The 23,719-nt window shown below is 54.2% G+C and overlaps 1 protein-coding gene across 2 annotated transcripts in view; it reads left to right on the top strand.

The window, feature by feature from the left end:
• Positions 1-3,553: 3,553 nt before the first annotated feature.
• TMEM181 (transmembrane protein 181) overlaps positions 3,554-23,719 on the top strand; it is a 40,074-nt gene continuing 19,908 nt past the window's right edge. The window contains exons 1-3 of one of the 2 annotated variants that reach the window (XM_080664016.1): positions 3,554-3,804; positions 20,613-20,716; positions 22,755-22,810. In XM_080664016.1, coding sequence (XP_080520142.1) covers positions 3,674-3,804; positions 20,613-20,716; positions 22,755-22,810 — 291 coding nt within the window. In that variant the 5' untranslated portion in view covers positions 3,554-3,673. Of the gene's footprint in view, positions 3,805-12,351; positions 12,476-20,612; positions 20,717-22,754; positions 22,811-23,719 lie in introns of those variants that run through there. The other variant, XM_080664017.1, reaches the window with a different exon arrangement.

Raw genomic sequence — 23,719 nt, 5'->3', positions numbered from 1 at the left:
ATAGATGCTATTTCTGAGTATGTGTGAAAATTTCCGTAGTAAATGCTTTTAAATAGTCTCAGAATGTATAAAGCAGAAATTGATAGAACTATAGGAAGTCACTGACAACATAAGAGCTTACAACATACTTCTTTCAATTATAGAAAGACCTAACAATCAAAGCTTAATTTTGTGGACATAAATAAAACTTGGCACCCAACAACTACAGAACACAAAATCTTTTGAAATATACATGAAACAGTTATAAAAACAGGTCATATACTAGGCCATGCGGCAAATATCAACACAATTCAAAGAATCTGCATCATATAGACTATTCTTGTAATAATGCAATGAAGGTATATAAATCAATAAACAGGTAAAACTGTCCAACCACTTGAAATGAATTGTAAATAACCCTTAGGTCAAAGAAGAGCTATACGCTAGAGAATGAAAACTTATGAAAGTAGCACTTACAGATAAATTTATAGCCTTAGATGCTTATTTTTTACATAGGAGCAAAAACTAAAAATTAGTGACCAAAGTACACATCTTCAGACATTGGAAAAATAACAGAAACTCTAGAAAGAGAAGGAGCCTGGCTGGTGTGGCTCAGTGATTGAGCATTGACCTAAGGGCCAGGACAGGGGTGGGCAAACTTTTTGACTCGAGGGCCACAATGGGTTCTTAAACTGGACCAGAGGGCCGGAACAAAAGCATGGATGGAGTGTTTGTGTGAACTAATATAAATTCAACGTAAAGGAGCAGAGGGGAGAGCAAGAGAACCCTCCGCTCTTTTGGCTCCGCGGGCCGGATAGAACAGCCAAACGGGCCCGCGGGCCGTAGTTTGCCCACGGCTGGGCCAGGAGGTCAGGTTGGATTCCCAGTAAAGGCACATGCCCAGGTTGCTGGCTCGATCCCCAGTAGGGGGGTGTGCAGGAGGCAGCCAATCAATGATTCTCTCTCATCATTGATGTTTCTCTCCCTCTCCCTTCTTCTCTGAAATCAATAAAAATATTTTTTAAATAAAAATAAACCATAGCTGGTTTGGCTCAGTGGATAGAGCATTGGCCCTCGGACTGAGGGTCCTGGGTTCGATTCTGGTCAAGGATACATGCCTGGGTTGCAGGCTTGATCCCCAGTTGGCAGTGTGCAGGAGGCAGCCAATCAATGATTCATCATTGATGTTTCTATCTCTCCATCTCCCTCTCTGAAATAAAAATAAATAAAAATAAAAAGAGAGAAGGAAACAGATAAAGAACAGAGTAACAAGTTAGTTAATATAAAAGCAATAAAAAATACATTCAAGAGAGTCCATGATGTCACACAAGTTGGTTCTTGGGGAAAGATTGATGAATTTGACAATTATCTGGCATGATATATCTATGAAGAAAAAAGAGAACACATAAACAGATATTAGGAATAAAGATGGGACATAACTTCAGATAGAGATTTTTTAAAGCTAAGAGAATAAATACTTTGAATAATTGAATGACACTAGGTTTAAAAATTTGGAAATATAATTGTTAAAAAATCTTCCTACAAGGAAAACACCAACCCACACGGTTTTACTGGTAAATGCAATCAATTTTCAAGTAACTTATCCCTCCTCTCTTACACAAATACTTCTAGAAAGGAAAAAAAAAAAGGAAACACTCTCCTCCCTTCCATCCCCCACCACAAGGTTAGTACGTTGATACCCACATAAGACACGGAGCCGCTGAGCTGTGCCAGCTGAGCCCAGAACCTTTTTGGTGCACAGGGGGCCACTCCCACCACCTGAGCCACCTGGCCAGGCTGTGGCATCTTGGAGGCTGGCTAGCATTTCCCATCATGATGAGCTCTCTGTAATCAATTATAAGTTATTTGAAATATGACATGTGCCCGTCTGTTTCATTTTAGAAAACAAACTACCTGTGTTGTGAAGGAGTTCTCAGCGCTCCTCTCTGCACAGTATTTTGAAGACAGCCAGCTCAGAGCTCCATTCTGTGTCCTCCTGAGATGACTAAATACAAATGCTCATGTTAATGAATTAAGGCTAATGCCTAACTGTGCACAGTGCAGGATGATCAGAAGTTGAGGGAATAGCTTGGCTAGTAGTCAAAAACTGGTTCTAAAATGTAAAGGGGCCCAGCCCTCGTGGCTCAGGGGTTGAGCATCAACCCATGAACCAGGAGGTCAGTCACAGCTCAATTCCAAGGTCAGGGCACATGCCCAGGTTGTGGGCTCTGTCCCCAATAGGGGGCATGCAGGATTAATGATTAATGACTCTCATCATTGATGTTTCTCTCTCTCTCTTTCTCTCTGAAATCAATAAAAATATAAATAAAATAAAATGTAAGGAGAGGAAGGAGATAAAATATGACCATAAAAATAAAGAGCAAGGAACAGTGAGTGAAATTAGAGCACAGGTAAAGATAGCAGAAAATGTGGGAAATCTGACACTATCTAAACGTGAGTGATCATTAGACTCACCTGGGGAGCTTTGAAAAACGCAGGTTCCTGGGACCCATGTTATGTAATTTAGATTCAATAGTGTAAGTTGGCCCCCCAAAATGTGTATTTGTAAAAGGTGCCTGCAATGGATACAAGATTAGGCCGGCATGCAGGCTTGTCCGGAATTGAGGTGGAAATGCACCAATATCACCTAGAACAGCTGCTTCTCCGCTTATTAGAAAAGTTCACGGAAGGAAATGACATCATCTCTGGGTAAGTCGCCCATGAAGGACGTGTTGATGTGAGTTTTTATTTACACACGGAGGTTGAGCTTTGCCCATATTTTGTTGTTGTTTTGTACAGAAATTGCTACAGAAATTGTGGAAGAGACATCTCATTTGGGAACATTCTCTTTTTTTAAATATATTTTATTGATTTTTTACAGAGAAGAAGGGAGAGGGATAGAGAGTTAGAAACATCGATGAGGGAGAAACATCGATCAGCTGCCTCCTGCACACCTCCCACTGGGGATGTGCCCGCAACCAAGGTACATGCCCTTGACCAGAATCGAACCTGGGACCCTTCAGTCCGCAGGCCGACGCTCTATCCACTGAGCCAAACCGGTCAGGGCTGGGAACATTCTTGTATCGTTAACAATAATATTTACTATGGCCTAACCATAATGGGCTTGATTTTAAGTGTTTCTTGCATTAGGCCAAGTAGAGCCCAAGAGGGGAGAGGGGGAAGCATTCCGGGTAGCTGTCCGTGGTGCTGAACTTGGGAGCCGGCTCCAGCCTTTGACCTTTCCCGCAAGAAAGGGCTCTCCATCCGTCCTCTGGCCCCATTTTCCTTTCTGCTCTCACCGCCGGTTTCTCCTCTTTCCCAGGATGAGCAGCAGCGAGAGCGGCCCTTTATATTTCTGTCCCAGGCGGCAGATGATCTTGGCTTGGAGTCCCCCTCTCCGACTGCCTGGGCGGCGGCTGATGGGCGCGGCACCCTCCCCTCCTTAGGCCCCTCTGGGGACCTTATCCCCACCCCACCGAGGAGTCATCTCTGGCGGCTCCCTGAGCACGCGGGCCCCACCTCCCTCCGCGCCCCCTCCCCACCTCCCAGCCTCCTCCTCCTCCTCGGTCCCGCCCCGCGCATTGGCAGACCCGGATCCCGGCGCTGGGGAGAGAGAGGGGGGCGAAGGAAGCCGTACCAAGGGCGGAGCGGCAGGAGGAGGGGCGCCGGGCTGGGCTCGGAGGGCGACGCGGACATGGACGCCGAGTACCCGGCCTTCGAGCCTCCGCTCTGCAGCGACCTCAAGCACCTGTGCAAGCGGCTGCAGGAGGCGTACTGGGAGCTGAAGGAGGACCTCACGCCGTTCAAGGATGACCGCTACTACAGGTAGGGGCGCCTGGGCCTGCAGGCAGGGGCGCAGAGCCGGCCTCGGCCTCCCCCACCGCCCTTGCCGGACCGGCTGAGCTCCGGCGGCCCCTTCCAGGGGCACCAAGCCCTGGGAGGGGGCGGGGCCGCAGGTCCTGTGGTTCTGGCTGCAGGCGCCCGCATTCTGGGGGTCTAGGGTAGGTCAGGGGAGGGGGCGAGGAGCTGTTCTCCGGGGCCTAGAAACCTGAGCCCAGATTCTTGTGTCCCGAGATCGGGACTCACTGGGCTACGTCCCTGCTGCGCTCCTCCCTCTCCCCTTCTCTTCCGGTCATGCTTCCCCTCCCCCTCTGCCCCCCACCGCCTGCTCAGTCCCGCTTTGGGGACGTGATCGCTCTCCCTTTAGCGCCCAGCAGGGAGGGCCTGGCCTCTCCTCTGAGGTCGGGGCCGAGGGCTTGGGGGAAGTCCCTGAGGCCTGGGAGCTGAGCAGCGCCTGGCGAACAGGCTGTGGGAAGCCGCTATCAGCACCCACAGGCGCGGGGCGTTTGGGGGTGGGGTTGGGCTGGTCTGTGCTCATCTCTGTATCCCTTTCCTGAAGCCAGGGGCGAGCGGTGGGGCCTACAGACCGGGCGCAGCGCCCCGCCCCTCCTCCCTGCTGTGCTGTTCTGAGCGAAAGTGTGGCCCTTGCCGAGGGCTGGCCCCCCTCGTGCGCGCTGGTGCGGAAAGGACCTACGAGGGGCTGCAGCCTGGAGCCGGGATGGAGTTTGCCCTAACTGGCTCCGTGGCTCGGGGAAGGCTACCTGCAAAGGGCACTTCAAGCTCCCTCCTCTGGAAAGTGGGAAGCTTGAACCACAGGCTTCCCAGGGCTCATCCACAGTCTGTTACTGAGCGGTGTATCTGTCACAGTGACCGAGGGGTTTTTTTAATGTAATTCCAGATCATATGGTGTAGCTTTTGGATGCGTCTCAAAATCCTTCCAGTGCAGCTCCTGGGGGACAGTATAAAAAAACCTACAACCCACAGAGTTTCACATCTTATTTTTGGTATGTTCCAATCTCCTTTTCATGAATCCCCGCCCCCGCTCTATTTTTTCCTATATTTGGGAGTTAGTGAATAGCAAAATGGTCTTCATGCAGGTAGCAGAAGAGAGAACCAAGCCACATCACTGGTTAACCCACAATTGGACGGTCCTTTATTCATGCAGCCATTTATTCCACTAATAGTTACTGAGCATCTGCTGTGGTTCTGCTGTTGTTCTCGGTGTTGGGGTAAGGGAGACAGACAGGGTACCTGCTGTCATGGGGCGTATGGATCATAAGCAAGTGGTGGCCTATGGCTATGAGTGCTAGGAAGAGAATGAACCCCGTGCCATGATCCAGCGTGACGGGTGCTACTTCAGAGAAGGGGTCAGGAAGGCTCTTTGGGAAGGTGACATTTGACTGGGAACTGAAGAATGAGTGGCTCACTAGACAGTGAGCTGGGAGAGGTGAGGAGAACAGCGGACAAGTGCGAAGTCCCTGGGACCATAAAAACCTGGAGTGGTCACGGAACAGACTGCAGACCAGCGTGTCTGGGGACGAGGGGTTGGCAATGGACAGGGCCAGGTCATAAAAGGCCTTCGAGGCCAGACCGATGGTGAGATTGAAGTTCCATCGTGAGCCAGTGAGGGGTTGGGGGCGGAGGAAGTGACACGAGCCGTTTGGCTGCCTCCGACAGCAGGCACTGGGTTCTTTGCTCTAGGAGCCACTTCATTGAAGTTGGCTCCTGAAGACAAATCCGCCGTGGGTGGGAGGGGCACTGAGGACTGCTGCCCTCAGCCAGGAGAACACGCTCACGGCGGAATGCTCTACCATATGGAGTGCTGGCAGAGCGGTTAGGCTGAATCAGGGCTGCTTTGTAGTGGGAGAGGTTTGGGGTCCCTGAACGGTCTTCCACGGCTCCACTGCGCATTGCTACCAGTCAGTGGGCTGCACCCTCACGGAGCTCAGGGACGCACTCTTGGGCATCTAAGTTGAGAAGCTGATAGTTACAGCTCGTGCATCTGTCTGGCTGGAAGGCGAGCTTGCTACTGTGATGTTTGCTCCTACTCTTCTCACCATCTTCACTTTCCCATTAGCGATGTATGATTAACACGCACCAGTCCTTTTCTACCTGGAGGGCCAGGGACTTGCCTCGTGTAGCTAAGGTTCCTCAGAACAGGGCGAAGCAGGGAGAAGCTGCTAATGCTGTCAGCTGGCTGGCTCTTTGCATATTAGCTGCATCATCTGGCATCACTGGAAATCAGCAGCTACGTGGTCAGAGGACTCACAGTCATTTTCACAAAATGCGAGGTGACAGTTGTACTGCCTGCTAGGGACAGGGGAGCCTGCGGGGTGCAGGTGGAAAGGCAGTGGGCCGGGCCTATGGAACCCTGGCTTCCAGTCCCAGCTCTGCCCTTTGCCTTGGGGAAATATCGAATTTCACTGGTGATCAATTTCCAGATCGGAAACATGAAGCAAGGATGTTGTGAGGCTTAAGTGCTTTATGGAGATAACACTAGAAATGCTTCCAGCCCTAGCCGGTTTGGCTCAGTGGATAGAGCGTCGGCCTTCGGACTGAAGGGTCCCAGGTTCAATTCTGGTCAAGGGCACATGCCCAGGTTGCGGGATCGATCCCCAGAAGGGGGTGTGCAGGAGGCAGCCAATCAGTGATACTCATCATTGATGTTTCTAAACTCCCTCTCCCTCTCCCTTCCTCTCTGAAATTAATAAAAATATATTTTTTTAAAAAAGAAAGACAGGTACTAAAATGTTCATAGCAGCACAATTTGTCATACTCCTGAACTAAAACTCAGCAGTAGAATGGGTAAAGGTGGTTTGTTCCATAATGGAATATTATACAGCAATAAAAGCAAACAACTTAAAACAACACACAATAAAGTTGAGCCTCACAGACATCATGTGAGCAAAAGAAGCCAGACACGGGAGTACCTACACTTTGATTCTACTTAAATAAAAACGTATAGAGCAGGCAACATGTCGCCACTGTTAGAAGCCAGGGTCGGGTTACCCTGAGGGGACAGTGGATGGAAGGGAGCAGGAGAGGGTCTTCTGGGGGCGGTAATGTTTTGCTTCTTAATCTGGGTGCTGGTTACACGGGTATATTTAATTGTGAGCATCATCAAGTTGTCCGCATGATGTGTGCACTTCTCAGCATGGTTACTATGCGCCAATAGGAAGCTGAAAAGAAAACTAGCTCCTGGGTCTCACTGATGACATCGGGCCCTTGCCCTCTCCCGAGCAAGGGGTGGAATCAGACTTCCTCAAACCAGGGGCCCAGGAGCTGAGTGGAGAGCCAGTTCCACCAAGGGAGGAGGAGCAGAAGCTGAACCAGATGGGGGTTCTGGTAGGAACTAGATGTGGGTAATGGATGCGGGGTGGGCAATGGCTATGTCCATGTCACACACCGTAGAGGGTTAAACACAGGAGAGGGACAGAAAATACGTTCCCCTAGAGCTCAGTTCTCAAAGAATTTGTGTTTGGCCATTTGCTGACCCATACGTTGTTTCTCGTGTGATCACCTCGTAAAATACACGAGCAGCGAAGATGGACCTGCTTTTTCTTGGCCAGGGAAGTGATGGCCGGGGTGTCCTCACCCAAGAGGCTTCCGGAAGCAACATTTTGCCCCCTGGGTGAATTCATCGGCCCGGGGGCTGGCCCTCGGTCTCACTGGCCTATGTTAGACTGCATGTCCAGGAAACGTTGTTTTCAGTGACGGCTTCACAGTAGCCAAGCTCTGGACTAATGTGCTGAACCAGACGGCGTGTATTCAATTGGCCGGTGCAGACCCACGAGAACACGGGTCCCGGTGGCACAGCATCAGGGCAGGGCAACTAGTGAGACGGGTTCTTAATGCCGGCCGTGCATCACAGTCACCTTGGGAGCTTTTAAAAACACAAATGCCCTGCCCTGGAGGATTATGGTTTCATTAGCCTGGGCTGGGTCTTAGCCAGGATGGAGAAGCCAGGAGGGGTGAGGAATGTTTAGAGCATCAGGCTGAGGGAGCCTGGGGCACCCACCCCTCCGTGGACAGGAATATGGGAAGTCATTAGCCAAGGCGTCCTGTCCCCCACACAGCGCAGTGGCCACCGTCAGGGACCACGGTGGCTGATTCTCCCGTTTCCGCGCTTCTTGGCCGCCCAACCTCCCGTTTTGGATTAACACACCTGGTCAGGTTACAGTCAGGTTTAAGGTCAGAGGACCACTTTCCTGATGAAGGCAGCCTGCATATCTCCACCGGGACCCACCGTGCTGATGGACCACTAACGTTTCAGCGGGCCAACTTGCGGGCCAACTTTTCTCCTGGTCCTCAAGTTATTGGAGACAACCCCCTGTGGCTGGAGTCCTGGCATCGCTCTGTGGCCTCAGTTTCTTTTTTGGTGGGAAGAGGGATAAGTATCCCTGACCAGACTGTGATTTTAGAACAGCTTCTTTCTCTCCATCATGTCAAAGGTAGACAAAGAATTTCCTTAAACGTGAATGCTCGGAGCTTAGAGCTAGCCGCACCCTGGCCTGCCGGGGGAGGCTGGTGCTGTTGTTCTCTATTTGCAGCAAGATACAGGCCCCGGGCCCTGACCGGTTTGGCTCAGTGGATAGAGCGTCAGCCTGCGGACTGAGGGGTCCCAGGTTCGATTCCGGTCAAGGGCATGTACCTTGGTTGGGGGCACATCCCCAGTAGGGGGTGTGCAGGAGGCAGCTGATCTGTTTCTCTCTCGTCGATGTTTCTAACTCTCTATCCCTCTCTGTAAAAAATATATATATATATATTTTTAAAAAAAAAAGATACAGGCCCCAGGCGGGCCAGGGCCCAAGGGCCTGAGCAAACACGTGTATGAGGGGCCAGCACAGTCAGCTCCCCAAGACGTATCCATCCCTGTCTTTGCACTATCCCTGCCCAACTCCCCAGGAAGCACCCCTTCCCCCTACTCCTGACCGCTCTCTTCTCCCTCTAGGATGTTCCCCCACAATTGTCCCCACTTGTCCACATGTCTCACCTCTGACTCCTCCCACTCGTTTGCAACTCTGCCCCAAGTTCCCTCCGCCCGGCCTCCGGGGGCCACCACACTATCTTCTTCAACGCGTGCGGGTCTGGCCCCCGACCCTGCTGCCCTGTAAGTGGGGTAGAGGTGGGCCCTGATGTTGGCTCCACATTGTTTGTTTCTCCACTTATTTCATAGACGTTGCCTCCCTCACTCCCACGGTGACTAACTCAAATTCTTACACACCCGTTGCTGTAACTGCAGCCTCAGTAGGCATATTGTTAGCCATTTCGAGTTTGTGTACCTCTGAACAGCACCCAACATCAGCTGCCATCGCTGCGACAAAGCCTGTGGCTATCACCGACCCCAACAAAGCCTGTGGCTATCACGGACCCCAACCTGCTGCTGCCCTTGGGAGCGCTGTGACCCAGGCTTCTCACCTTGCTGCTGAGTGACTGGACACCGAAGCCCGCTCTCCCATCCCCTCTCCTGTGGGAGTTCCTGTGCCCGCTTCCCCTTCTGAGTGGCGGCCCGACCACCCAGTCAGGAGGCTCTCCTGCTGAGAGGGACTGCCCCCTCTAGGCGGCCTGTCCAAGTGCCACCCACTGTTGTGCAACGCTGGTGGTCCTGTCTCCTTCTTATCCGGCTCGGAACCCTGGGACTCACCACCCAGGTCCTGGAGCTGCTCTTGCCCACGTCACGGGTGGCCTCCACACATCAAGCCCAGTGACCCCTTTCAGACCCTCGCACTGTGCGGTCCCGGGGAGCTGACCGCAGCTGGGCCTGCGATGCCCTTCTCTCATGTTCTCCTTCCGCCTTGACCTCTACACGCTTGCAAAGCTTCTTAAGTAGAGTCTCTTCCTGTTTGGACTTATGGACCCCGCACTTATCTGAAGCCATTGCACTGTGATTAACAGCATTAAATATCCCCAGCAACAGTAGTTGGGAACGCTATTGCTTATTGCCTCAAACCACCTGTCAGATGGGTTACACGTATGACAGATAACTCCCTCCTCCTTGCGGTACTGGTGTGTGAATTGAGAAAGGTTGTATCATATGAACCAGTCACTAACAGCTCTTGTTACCTGTCCGGCAACCTTCCGGGTCCAAAGGAGACGGTGACCATAGCCTCCCCCACCCTCCCCGAGGCCAGAGGTCAAGTTGCATCTATGTCACCCTAGGATCCCATAGTTAGGGCATCAGGGCCTGCTCCAGATCATTCCATGACTTCTGAGAATTCCTGTTCTTTGTCTTGGCCTTGGGACAGTGTCTTAAAGCCAGGTTGGATTCAGGGACATTTGGGGACATTTCTCAATAAGCTATATGGTCCAGAACACAGAATACTCAGGTGAGATTCAAAATTTAAATTCAAGTCCACACTGTTTCTTATCTATTAAATGGAGATAAAGGCCACTGATAGCTCACCAAGTTGTTAAGGTGATTCATTGGCTCCGACCTTAGTTTTCAGGTGCTCGGTAATTGGTTATTCTCACTGGATAGCGTGACCCTGAGCAGAAAGCCGAGAAGGCATCTTGAGGATGGAGTATGGGCCAAACGAGGGGAAGCTGCCAAAATGTGAACTCCTTCTCAGGGCTGATCCAGACCCCATGTGAAATGTGTTCCATTCTGAGCTTCAAGAGGAAGCTTGCCAGACAGACAGAAGCAAGCTCAGGGCGGGGGGGGGGGGGGGGGGGGGGGAGCCTGGAGGGGAGGGGAGGGACCTCCTGGGAGGCATGGTTGACGGATCAAACTTCCTTGCAGGCCCAGAATATGTTGGGTCCCTTTCCCTTCTTCCTGTACATGGTCACAGCACCTTTCCGTTTCCCCTTCCAGCACAGTTAACACTGGACGAAAAAGTACACGAGGAAAAGTGTGATCTAAGTGATGCTGGACAGCAGTTCAGGAGAGCAGCAGCTAGGAGACTTACTGGGAGGCAGTTTGGCCCTCAAAGATGTCAACTCTTTTTAGAACCCAGAGTCGCGTGGAAACAGCGAGGGTCTGTGGGGATTCTCAGGAGTGGCCCAGCCGCGGGCGCAGTCCCCGAGCAGGTGTTTCCGCACCAGATAAAGATGCTTCAGAGGGGAGGGGAGGGGAAACTGGCTGTCTCCGCGTTTGGGTTCGTCCTCTCAGAGCCTGAAATAGTTTTGGAATTCGTTTCTAACGTTTGAGAATCGTAACGTGTGGCATGAAAAGTCCTATCTGAAGTCAGCCGCTTTCAAAGTGCTGAGCGACAGCCGCCCCTTTAGACGATGCTCACGCTCTGGTTCACGGTACCCACCTGACCCGCATCTCCTTCCTTGACTGTCCCCACACGGGGGCTTGTGTTCCCTGGTCTTGGGGCCTTTACTCTCCAAGTGTCTGTGAGAAGAACCTGAGAAATAATCTCTCGTGATGGCTCCCGTAAGAGTTGAGGTTTGTGATTCAGAGTGCTAATGGAATTTCTTGTCGTAATTATGTACTCCATGTTCAGGCAGCTGCTTTCCCTGCTATGCCCCTTCCCTCCAACTTCCAGCCCTCCCCACCTCCCCTTCCCCCTGAGGTCAGCCCAAACATCGTGCCTTCTCTCTTCCCTGGTGCTCTCCACCCAAGCCCCAGGTGAGTTAGGTGCCCTTCCTTGGTGCCACTGGAGCACCCTGTGCAGGCCGTAACTCACTTTGCCGGTGAGTTTGCTGAGGGAGGGCAGGAACTGCATCCTAGTCATGTTGGTCTCTTCCCTCCCACCAAGCTCAGTGAATGAGCAGATACATTAGGAAGGAAGCTTGAGACTTCTATTTTCCTCATTGGGTCTGACTTTAAACTCACAGGACCATGGAGACAGGGGACATTTTGACAGATGCTGCAAAGGAAAATCTCAGAAATACCCAGACTGTGGCTCTCGATTGTTCTAGATGACAAATGTGGAACTGTGAGCCAAGATCCCAAACCAAGAAAGTGCTCTTGGTCAGCTGATGTCTTCGCCCCGTGCGTGCGAAGCGCTGCCCCAGGGATGGTCCCCTGACACTGGCTGCTGCTGCGGCTCCGCAGGCCCAGGTCTGTGCTGGGGGCGGAAACCTGCGTGCTAGGGCGGCTGTCCTAGGGAGAGGGGTGCAGAGGCACCAGAAGGGCTGCGAAAGCTCTCCTTCATCACGCAGGCGGCAGAGGGTTGCCTTTCACCTCCTGTGGTCACAGCCTCTTTGGAAATATAGCAAGTTGTAGATTCTCTCCCCAAAAACATGCAGACACCACAGCGTCTTTCAGGTTCCATTCGCATGCCCCGTTAAGATGTCCTGGAAGCAGGCGTGTGGATGAATTATGGTGTGGGCCCCTCCGCTAAGGACAAGGGTAAGGGTCAAGTCATTCATTCATTCACGCATTCACTCGTTCATTGGTTCCTTCCCGCGTGAGCCCTGGTCCCGCCTCTGGGCTCTAGAGGCGCGGAGGAGGGAGACCCACCCCCAACCTCCCTGGCCCCGCCCCCTTCGTGCCAGCCGCGCCCCTGGCCCCGCCTCAGGCCCCGCCCCGGCCCCTCTCACCGCCGCTCCGGCCGCTTCCGCGCACGTGACCCGCCGCGCGTCGCGCTCTGACGAGTCCGTGGAGCAGCTGCTCCGGCCGCAGTCGTTCGGGCTGCGCCTGTGGCTGCAGCGGCTGCTGAGCGGCGCGGGGCGGGCGCAGACCCCGGGCGCCGGCCGCGATGGAACCGTGAGTGCGGGCCCCGGAGGACGGAGGATGGGCGGTGGGGGCTGGGTGTCCGGCGCCCGGGCCCGGAGTTGGGGTTCCAGCGTCCCGCTCCCGGGACCCCTGCCGCGGGGCCCTCCGCCCACACCGAGCGCGGGGACGCGGGAAGGGGCGCCGCCGGGCTTCGTGGGGGGCTCGGCGAGGGGCTCCACCGCCGGGCTGGGTGAGCCGTGGAGCCGGGGTCCGGGGTCCGGAGCGGCCTCGGCGAGCGCGCCCAGGAGGCCCTGGGATGCCCCGGCCCTGCTCGCCCAGGGCACCCGGGGGCCCGACCTTCCCAGGGAGCCGGGTGGGTGCCCGGGCAGTGACCGGCTCCTGGGGCCCCTCGCCCCGTCCTCGGCCGCCCGGACCCAGCCTCCCAGGAAAGGCGCGGCCCGTCCCGCGTCGGCGGCCCCCGCGCGGGGAAGCGAGGTGCTTCCGAGGCGGTTTGGTGATGCTGGCGCGCTGGGAGCCTGCCAGCTTCTCCCGATCGGGATGCCCAGCCTGCGGCTTGCAGCCTGTTGACTCTGGGCCTCATTGCCTCCGAAGTTACGGACTTTGAATGAGGAAGACCTGTCCCGGGCCCCAGGGACGCCACCCTAAAGCTTGCTTCTGACGCAGCTGTCACCGGTGTCCTCAGGGGCATCCAGCAAAGGGGAGGGAACTTAAAACAAGTCGAGCTCCTGAGCTGCAGAAAGTCAGGGAGAAGGACCGCCGCCCGGAGGTCTGGAGGGCGGGTTCCCCGATCCAGGGCGGCCCTCAGGCCTGTGCTGCTCTGCGTGCTTGGGGCGGTGAGGCCCCACGGGGTTGGCTGGGACCCCTGCTGATTTCTGACCGCGGACATAGGCAGTAAGATCCAGGCACCTGCCCAGATGCGAACAGGTGTGCTGGGGGGGAAGTCTGACCTTAGCACAGCGTGGGAGGCCAGACTGACATCCAGCCTCCCTGCTCTGCAGACCCAGGTGGAGGGGGTCAGCATTACTGCCTCTGTGCCCTCGGGGGCACCGTTCATTTGTGGGGTCTGTGACTGGCGCCCCGTGAAATGTTGGGGCGAGGGTGCCTTCTGGTGTTGTGCAAAGTTGTGACCCCGTGGAGAGTGACAGCTGCACGCTGTCGGAGGTTCTGTCACCCACGCATCGCCCTCCTGGGTCCGCACCGCAGCCCTGGGCGGTGTGTGCGGTGGTACCTTTTCATAGGACATGGAGAGGCAGCGGGTTCGATGTGGTGTGGGCATTAGCCAAGACCCAGTCCAGGGCTGCTGCTGGATCCGGAGCTGTCTGTTACCTGACTTGGTGGCAGTCCGTCCCGCTGTGGAGCGTGGAGCGGTAGGCAGCACGGATGCCCCTGGGAGCCGTGTGTGAGGCTCCGCTGAGCAAGGGGCTGGGAGGTGGATGTGCTATCTGGCGGTCAGCTAGCCACCACCGTCCAGCATTCAGGATGGCCCGGACCTGGGAATCAGAGAAAGTGTTTGGCAGCGAATGAAAATCCTAGGAGAGAACAAGCCTGAACATCCGAAGGGAGTACCGGACTTACGTGCCTGGTGGAGTCAAAGTGCTCTTGTTGGCAGAGGTGACTGAGGGCCCAGTTCTGAGAAGGGTGACAAGCTACAGGAACAGGAAAAGAAGCTGGAGAAAGAAGGGGGTGGGGGAGAATGGAGGGGGAGCTGTGCGGGGTCTGTGGCATGCAGGTCCTGGCCCCAGGACCTCCCTGCTCACATGCAGCCCAGGCTACTCTTTTTAAAAGGACAGGAGAGAGCGCCGTCCAAACCAGCCGGAATAAAAAGTTTCCAGCTCTTAAAGATTTACGTCCACGTTTCCCACAAACTCCATTGCTTACCTGATAGTGCCAGGGAAGTGCGATGCCAGGAGGAGGGGATGGAGGGCGAATCCCACAGTTACTAGCTATCGGACCTTCCTGCTGGGTTGCTGACATATAGATGAGATTTCTCAGGTTCCGTTTGTTGCTTTGCCCTTACTGTAGCATTTCTCTGCAAACTTAAATAAGGTAGGCGTGTGGTGTGGGTCTTGCTTGGTATTTACAACCCATTTTTTAAAAATATTTTATTGATTTCTTACAGAGAGGAAGGGAGAGGATAGATAGTTAGAAACATCGATGAGAGAGAAACATCGATCAGCTGCCTCCTGCACACCTCCCACTGGGGATGTGCCCGCAACCCAGGTACATGCCCTTGACCGGAATCGAACCCGGGACCCTTCAGTCCGCAGGCTGACGCTCTATCCACTGAGCCACACCGGTCAGGGCTACAACCCATTTTTAAAGAGTGTACTGTGCATGCCTCTTTCATCCTGGGGCATTTAAGTGTGAAGTGTATCTATTAGACTCCCTTCTGCCAGCAGCGAGGGGGTGGGTGGTGCGCCCGGTGCGGGGCGTGGGGGATCACCAGGCCTGGGTCAGTATCCCGGTCCTGCAACCGGAGAGTTCTGTAGGACTGTGTCTCTTAGAATAGGTTTGTTTTTTCTGAACCACAATGATCTCTAGAACTAATGAGAGAGAACAGCGTGTTCCCTTTGTACCAGGTACTGTGGTAAACACGTTGTGTGCATGGTTTCACGCAGCCCTCACAGCCACCCTCCACATGAGGGCGTTTTTCTTATTCCCATTTGACAGATGAGGGAACTGAGGTTCAGAGAAGTCACTGAGTCTCTCAGGTTCACAGCTAGTAAGGGGCAGAGCTGAGACTGAAGCCAGGGTGGTCAGCTCCAGAGCCCACCCCTGGCGTCTTACACTCTGTGGCTGCTCAGCTAACAGTGGCAATGACTGAGTAACTCGTTTGTTTGCCACAGCGACCCTCGGTGACGGGGTCCCTTAGCTTCCTCACTTTCACAATTTGGGAACCAGAGAATGAAGGGATTCTCATTGCCCAGGTTATGCTGCTGGTCAACGGTGACGGCCCTCCAGCCCAGGCAGTTGGCCTCCAGATCCCAGTTCTTAACCACTGGGCTGCACTGCCCATGGCCCTGCGTTGACCAGTGTGTGGCCTGCTTCCTCGATCTGTTTGCCCTGGCAAGGGTATTGGTGGCCTACCCAGCATGCTCCCGGGCGAGAGACGCTGGGTTTGCAGCCTCGGAGGCATTCACGTGAATTCATGGTTTGCTCATGCAAATACGTTTTGAGGGTGTTGGGCCTTTGGCTACTTGCTTAATGGCTTTTCTGAGTAGCTAAAGATAAATTGTATTCTAGTTGGTTGGTTGAAAAGCTAAAGATAAATTGTAACGTATTCAGGTTGGTTGGTTGAAATTTCAGAGTTCTTGTTCTGTTCCTCCCCTCCGAGTTTCTTCCCCAAACCCAATAAACGGCAGGTTTGGAAAGGAAAGACTTCGGTGAGGAGACCAAGGAGTGAGTGTGAGGGAGCTGTGGGCCATCTTTCTGCTCCTGACCTTGTGGGTTCAAATCCCACCTCCACCGCCTGCTGACTGGGACCTCGGCAGGCGATCCCTCCCGAGCCTCTGTGTCCCTGTCTGTAACATGGGCTGATCATCCCTGCTTCACAGGGGAGCGCCTGCCTGGTACCCAGGAGGTGCTTGGGGAATGCCAGCCGCTCCTGCCCTGTCCTTCCGTTGGTTGGGCTCTGAACTAGAGGTGCCAGATTTCACACAGTGGTCGTCAGGGATATTGTAGGGTGAAAAAAAGAACAAGTGGGGGGAGGGGTAAAGCACAGCTACTACCACTGCTAACTAACACGATGGACTCTCTGCTCCCTCCACTGTGCGGAGCACTTACTCCATTTATGCCGCCCAGTAGCCCGCGGGGTATTGTTTGCTTCTGATCTATAGGTAAGGACACTGCGGCCAGTATTTTAACCCAAGCGCCCAGCCAGTGCTTTGGGCCACAGAAGAAATTACTTTGATACAGACTTCAGGGAGAAATAGAATCTCAAATAAATGGGAGGGGACCGAGAATGAAAGCCCCTTTCCACTGCCTAGATCCTAATTTTTAATTCTTAAGTGGGAACTCCCTGAGACACGGGATAAAGTGAGTCACTAGAAAACCCTCGGCCTCCTGGCCCCGCTGCGTGCTGCTTGTCCCCTGGCGTCTGTGAAGGCAGGGCTGTGTGTGCTGGAGTGCCCTCCTCGCCCCACGGAGCCCATGGACCAGCCTGGAGGGAGGTGTTTCCTCGCATCCTCTGCTCACCCAGGTTCTCTCCGTTTGTGGTCATTCTGCTGCAGGCCCATAAGGAGTCCGCAGCGTGCTCGCCTGCCCGCTTCTTCCTAGTGTTGTTTGATGAACTCTTAAGGGCCCGCGTGGGAGGGAGAAGTGCTTCGAGGGAAAACTAATGTTGGCTCTGGCGCTCTGCAGCACTCAGCCATCCTCCTGGGCCCTGGCTGTCCAGCTGCAGGAGAGGGAGGAGGCATGTGTTAGGGTGTGTGGCCTGGAGGGCTGATTCCTGGGGAAGGCACGTGCTTGGAGCTGCAGTGGCCAGATCACGGGCATAGAGGGCCAAGGCCAGAGGCCCCAAAACATTAAAGACAACATTGGGAGAAAAAAAGCTAAATTTTCCAATTCAGTGGTCGATAATTGATCATAGCAGGACAAATAATGGAACGTAGGAGACCAGAGTAAAAGCAGGGGAGAGGGCATAGAAATGGAAGGAGTCAATGGTTATTGAACGCCTGCCGTTCGTAAGGCACAGCTTTGGGCCCCAAGAGGCCAGAGGAAGCCGAAGCCGGTTTGGCTCAGTGGATAGAGCGTCGGCCTGCGGACTGAAAGGTCCCAGGTTCGATTCCGGTCAAGGGCATGTACCTTGGTTGTGGGCACATCCCCAGTAGGAGGTGTGCAGGAGGCAGCTGATCGATGCTTCTCTCTCATCGATGTTTCGAACTCTCTCTCTCTCTCTCTCCCTTCCTCTCTGTAAAGAATCAATAAAATATATTTAAAAAAAAAAAAAAAAAGAGGCCAGAGGGAGCTCCGAGAGGCGTGAAAGCGTGTGAACACTTGTCACCAAGATGAAATCCAGCCACCGGTGGGTGCCCCCTCCTGCAGCCGAGGAGACAGTTGCTCTCCCAGTGGTTGGGAGGCAGGACCTCGGCTGGGCTGGGAAGGATGGGCGGGTGCGGGCTGGAGGGAGGGGTGGCGGGAGGAGGAAGGGCACTGCGTGGTGACAGGGGTGGTTGGCGCCTGCCTCACGGTCCAGAAGGGCAGCTCCAGGTGCCTTCAGCCAGGAGGTGCGGGGGGGGGGGGGGGGTGCCCATGCCTGTGCGACTGAGTAGCTTGAGTTTCATTTCAGTTTTGTTTTATTGTCTGGGTGTGCATCAAGAGGAAGCATGTGATGTAATAGGCGATGTCATGAGGAGTGGCTCACACGACAGGGGTATCCAGGGACTGAGCAAGCCCCTCTGGGGTTGACTCGGTGGCTCCATTCCCTGGTGACCTGGGTGGTTCCGCCTCTGGGCTCTCCACCCTCCTGTGTGCGCGTGGCTGCAGCCCTTGGGCAGCGCTCAGTACACAGCCAGGCCCAGGAGGAGGGGAGGCTTGGTGCCCTCCAGCTCTGCGCTGGGAGGGGAGCCTTTTCTTGCAGCGCCTGGTCGATTTCCTGCCTCGTCTGAGCCCTGGTGGGGACGAAGGCTGGGGAGGCGGGAGTCCAGCGCTCTCAGCCTCTGTGATGGGAGGCTGGTCTCACTGCCAGGGGACCCGGTGGCGGCGGGAGGGGGGGTGCAGGGGGGGCAGAGAGTGGCCCTGGACAAACAGCAGGTGGTGCTTCTGTCCTGCCCCAAAGAAAACCCCCTCCTCTCCGTGGCCCCTGTTCCTCCCAGTGGCATGGTTGTGGGAGAGGCCTCTCCAAAGGAACAAACACCCGTAAACATGTAACAGGCATGTCGGTTACACAAGGGCTTGGCTGTCACTCCGAGTGACCGGGAAGTCACTGGAGAGTTTTGAATGGACAACGAACACCCCCGGCCGTCCCTGGCGTGGCTGGGGAGAGAGCGGAGTGTGGGCGTGGCTGGGGAGAGAGTGGAGTGTGGGTGCTGAGGGTGGAGGCAGAGACCAGTGAAAGGTGGCGAGGCCAGGCCGGAGGAGGGAGGGGACTGCGTCTCACTGTGCTTTGGAGGCCTTCTGATGCCCTGGATGAAAAGTTGGAAATCACGGTGTGGACCGGTCCTTGTCCGGAGTAGGCAGTGGCCTTGAGGTATCAGAGTCTAGCTTTTGGTGACCTGCTTCCAAGCGACCGGGACGGTGTGGAGTGTCTGTACAGCCTTCTCCCCACGCCCCTCCTGCTCGTGTCTCGGAACCACAGCGCTCACCAGGACCCCGAGCTCAGCGCCGGGCAGACCTGGCAGCTCCTGCCGCAGCCCCAGCCCCTCGTCCCTGGAGCGCCGTGAGGACGGTTTCAGAGCGGCGCGGCCCGTGCGGCTGCCTGGACACCTCCCCTTTGCAGAGTGCAGGCATGTGCTGAGCACCTGGGGGCGCAGACAAGGGACAGAGGAGACCTGTTCTCCCCCAGTCCGCATCCCACAGGCTCTCCCGGGGGCACTCATGGAGCTGGGACCCTCGGCCCCTTCCTAGGATCGGCAGATGCTGCCAAGGGCTGGGAACTGTGACATCTTGGACAAGTGTCCCGCTGTCTCTCGGCCTCAGTTTCCCCGAGGGGTTGGGCTTCCTCCCGAGGCACTTTCTGGCTCTAATATTTCCGGGCTTCAGGTCTCATAATCTCTGGGTCCAAAATCTAATGGGCTCAGGCCCCGGAAGCCACTGGCTGCCTCTTCTCGGGCTCAGCAGGGTTGCGTGTGGCGCAGCCTTTGGACCCGAGTCCTAAAGGAAAAGATGGAGGCACCGATTCCTTTATTTCTTCCCTGTGACACTGGTCTGCACAGTCACTGGCCCAGAGGCCTGGCAGGGCCCGCGGGAGAGAGCTGACCTGGATCGGCAAAGCCACGTCAGAGCCGTGGTGGCTGGTGGGCCCCACCTTTGCCCTGGAATAAGGTCCGGCTGACTTCCTGCTGAGGAGCTGGAATCGTGGCCTTGTAGGGGGAGGGAGTGTACACAGACCCACGTGAGCCTCGTGTGGCCAAAGCAAATAACCGTATTCTCTGCTGGTGGTTTCAGCCTGCCCCGGCCCCTCCGGAGCGGCGTGTTTTTCCTGTCTGGGAGGCATGAGAAATTCCCTCAACTGCCGAGACCAGGAAATGCTAGAGGAGAAAAAGCAAAGCACCCTGCCCCCCCAAATCCGCACCCCATCCCGCTCCCATCTCTGTGTTTATGGGTCTCCTCTGCAGGTTCCAGGAGCGGGGTCAGCACCTCTCCAGACGGGGTCGAATTGCAACAGCCTCGCACACGGGCGTTGACGTGGTGTCTGGGGCTGCACTGTTTGGAGACCGTGTGGCTTGCCACACCTCTAATGTGTCTTCTGGTCCTTTACACACTTGTCTCGTTTGCCCGCCTCTGATGGAAGGGGTTCTGAAAGAGAAGTGACACTTACCCCTCCACCATTGTCTCCTGAGCAAGGGACAAAGTAGGGGTGACGAGGAGGGCACCTGGGAGGGTTAGTGTTAGCGTAGGTTTCCATATTGGCGTTACATCGCAGAAAACCAGATCCCGCAGCGAAGGCCAGGCGGAGCTTCAGCACCATGGGTGACGCCAGTGAGGGTCTCAGACGGTGAGGGACTTGGGTCGGAAACAAAACGGGCTGGCAGGAAGACAGACAGGAAAGGTGATGCTGGTGGCCCTGGCGTTCCCAGCCTGGGCTGGGTTGTGACAGCTGACAGTCAAAGCTGCGTGTTTGCGTGTGAGTGACTTAGGGGCCTCCCCCACTTGGGCTGTACGCCGGCCGCTGGAGACGGGAAGTGTGTAGAGGGGACTGGCCACCCACGTGGAGTGGCGGAATGTGCCCTGAATGGGCACGGGTGCCACAGCACATTGTCCTGCCCCGAGGAGTGGGGCTCGGCTGGCGCTGTGCTGACCAGCGTGGCAGGGCCTCTTCTGGGAGGGCTTCACCCCGAGCACAGGGTAACGTCACCCGGCCCTGAGGTCACTGAGACTGTTTTGTCAGGCGGGTCACCTGGGTTCAGAGTAGGTCCGATGGTGAGGTGAGGGCTTGCAGGTGAGGAGGGCCTTCTGCGGTCCGAGTGGCTCCCTGCCTGCCCCCCACCCACTGGCTTCTGCTCCGCAGGCTGGCGCCCATGCGGCTGTACACGCTCTCCAAGCGCCACTTCGTGCTCGTGTTTGTCGTCTTCTTCGTCTGTTTTGGCCTGACGGTCTTCATCGGGATCAGAGGTAGGTGCCGGTTTTGATCATTTTATCCTGTGCAGTTGCCTTGGTGCAGCCCCGCCCAGCTGTATCCACCTGCTCTCACCCGTCAAGGCCTGTCATGGAGGGGAAAGCCCGTTTCTCTCTGCACCCACTGGGTGGAGGGGTGACCCTGGTCCTGCCCCGCACAGCAGCCAGGGCCTGAGTTCAGCGTGCAGCCCTGGGTGGCCTTGACCATGTACCTTTTGTTGGAAGTCCAACATTTCTGGAGAGTGTTGTGTGCCAAGATCCCGCCTGGGCGCTGGGCAATCCAGAGCTTGCTGGCTGGCGCGGGAGGCAGGCCATGGTGCAGTGAGTGGTGGGGAGGGCGTGAGATGCTGGCAGCATGAGGCTGCTCTGATGATGCCCCGAGCTCTTGGCAGGAGGGAGCCTGTAGATGGCTTTGGCCTTGACTTCGGGGCCCCGGGTGCCTTGCGGCCCCAGCATGCTGTTTGAGGGCGGAGAGAAATGGGTTTCTGGTCCTCAGTTTTCTATCTCTGAGAAAGGGGGTTGGATGGGACCATTTCAAAGGCCATTTCAAAGCTAAATTCGGCAAAAGACAGGTTTCTTAACCTAAACTGAGTGTTGGGTTGGTGAATGGACTGAGGAAGCTGGGCAGAGAGAGGGTGGTTAGTTCAGTGCCGTTTGCCTGCTGCTGCTGAAGATGATGATGGTGGCAGTGGCAACTGTAGCCAGTCTTGTTTTCCTCTTTTTTTTCAATCCTCCCCCAGGACATGTTTTCCATTGGTTTTTAGAGAGAGTGGGAGGGAGAACGAGAGACAGACGGAAACACCGACGTGAGAGAGACACATCGATGGGTTGGCTCCGCCCCCGACCAGGGCCAGGAGCCCACAACCTGGGCATGTGCCCTTGACAGGAATCGAGCCCGGGACCCTTTCGTCCACAGGCTGACGCTTTATCCACTGAGCCACACCGGCCAGGGCCTGTCCTTTTAATTTGCAGCTCTCTGATGATCCGTGACTTTGAGCATTTTTTCATACGTCTCTTGGCCGTCAGGATATCCGCTTTGGAGACGTGTCTTTTTAGGTCGTTCGACCATTTTTTAATTGGATTGCTTGTCTTCCTGGTGGTGCGTTGTGTACGTACGTCTGTTAAATATTTTGGAAATTAACGCCTTATCAGCGGTATCATTGGCAGATATGTTCTCCGAACAGGCGGTTCCCTTTTCTGTTGATGGTGCCTTTGCTGTGCCGAAGCTTTTTAGTCTGATGTGGTCCCGTTTGGTTTTTCCTTTGTTTTTCTCGCCCTAGCAGATGTATCGGTAAAAATACTGCTATGTGAGATGGCTGAGATTTTACTGCCTATGTTTTCTTCCTGGGTTTTTATGGTTTCGCAACTTACATTTAAGTGTTTGATCCATTTTTGAGTCTATTTTTACGTGCGGTGTAAGCTGGTGGTCTAGTTTCGTTTTTTTTTTGCATGTGCCTGTCCAGTTTTTCCAACACCATTTATTGAAGAGACTTGGTCACTTCTTTTAAGGCCAAAGTCCTAAAAAATTACAGAGTAAGAATTTATGAAGGTTGCATATCTGTTATTTCAGGAAAAGCTTTGAGTATATATTAGCAAGTATGCTTTTTTGTATTCTCTACTGAATAAATGTTTTTGGAAGACTGGATTAATTGGGTGAATTGACAAATGTCTTAATTTTCCGGCAGAAATCTTTATGCTTTGTAAAATAGGTAGATGCCGTCTGTGTCATGAGCGTTTTCTTGGGTCTGCGGTGCAGAGAGCCCTCATCGAGGGCAGGGAGAGGTCTGTGCAGGGACAGAAAACCCTGGGAATTGTGTGCCTTGTGTGATGGCCATTGGGTTCACCTGCACGGAGGTCACCAGTGCAGCGGAGTGGATGCTGTGTGTCTGTGTGTTTCACATACATGTGCAACCTCTGATGACAGACCAGGAAAATAAGATCACCACCATATAATGTATGTCTTTCTTGGCATTTGTCAATAAATTAATTATCCATGTAGGATATAACCTGCTTTTTTCCTTCTGTTACACTTTAGGACCCAAAGCGATCCAGACTTCTGAAGCTAATTTTTCACTAAATAATAGCAAAAAGGTAAGACTGGGTCTGAGGGGCAGGCGATGGGCCATATAAGCATCCAGGTCACTAGCAATGGCCACCTTGTCCTGCAGGTTGCTTCTCAGCCAGCACTGCCAGCGGCTGGCCTCTGGGTCATTTGATAAAAGGACGTTTTCTGCTGTAGTAAGTGCCTCAGTGTGAGACGGGCTGGTGGTGGTCACACTCAGACGCAGCAGCTCATTTCCAAAGGCTGCTAACGCGTCCTGGCGCCGCGTGTCTGCAAGTCTCCTATTTGCCCAGTAAGACGTGGTCTCCATGCTCGGCTTCCAGCAGTAACAGTTCTTTCTAATGATTGGTGTTCTTTGCATGAACGCAGTTTAAATGAAATACCCTTTTTTCTTTTCTTTTTTTAAATTTTTTGGATTCTTTGCCATCTTTAGAGAAAAACAAAAGTCCTTCCAATTGGAGAATTTTGGTATTCTTTAATAAATACTAACTTGTGAGAGCCCAAATAACTAAACACTTTAATTTTTCTGTGTATCAAATGAAATCTTTAAAAAAAATTTTTTAAATATATATTTTATTGATTTTTTACAGAGAGGAAGGGAGAGGGAGAGAGGTTAGAAACATCAATGAGAGAGAAACATCGATCAGCTGCCTCCTGCACACCTCCTACTGGGGATGTGCCCACAACCAAGGTACATGCCATTGACCAGAATCGAACCTGGGACCTTTCAGTCTGCAGGCCAACGCTCTATCCACTGAGCCAAACCGGTTAGGGCTTAAATGAAATCTCTATCTGTAAACTAAACACACTTGTCTTGCATTCTCATAACACCCTAACATCTGATTATCTGACCCCAAATATTAACTTGTCTGTTCTTCAAGTTCCCTGCTACGTGTCCACCCTCACAGTTTTCAAAAAGGCAAAAGGAGAAAATACCC

The sequence above is a fragment of the Plecotus auritus genome, assembly GCF_963455305.1.
Source record: "Plecotus auritus genome assembly, chromosome: 4".
Lineage (NCBI taxonomy): Eukaryota > Metazoa > Chordata > Mammalia > Chiroptera > Vespertilionidae > Plecotus > Plecotus auritus.
Note: the sequence above shows the minus strand (reverse complement) of the source record. Positions and strands in the feature narration are given on the sequence as shown.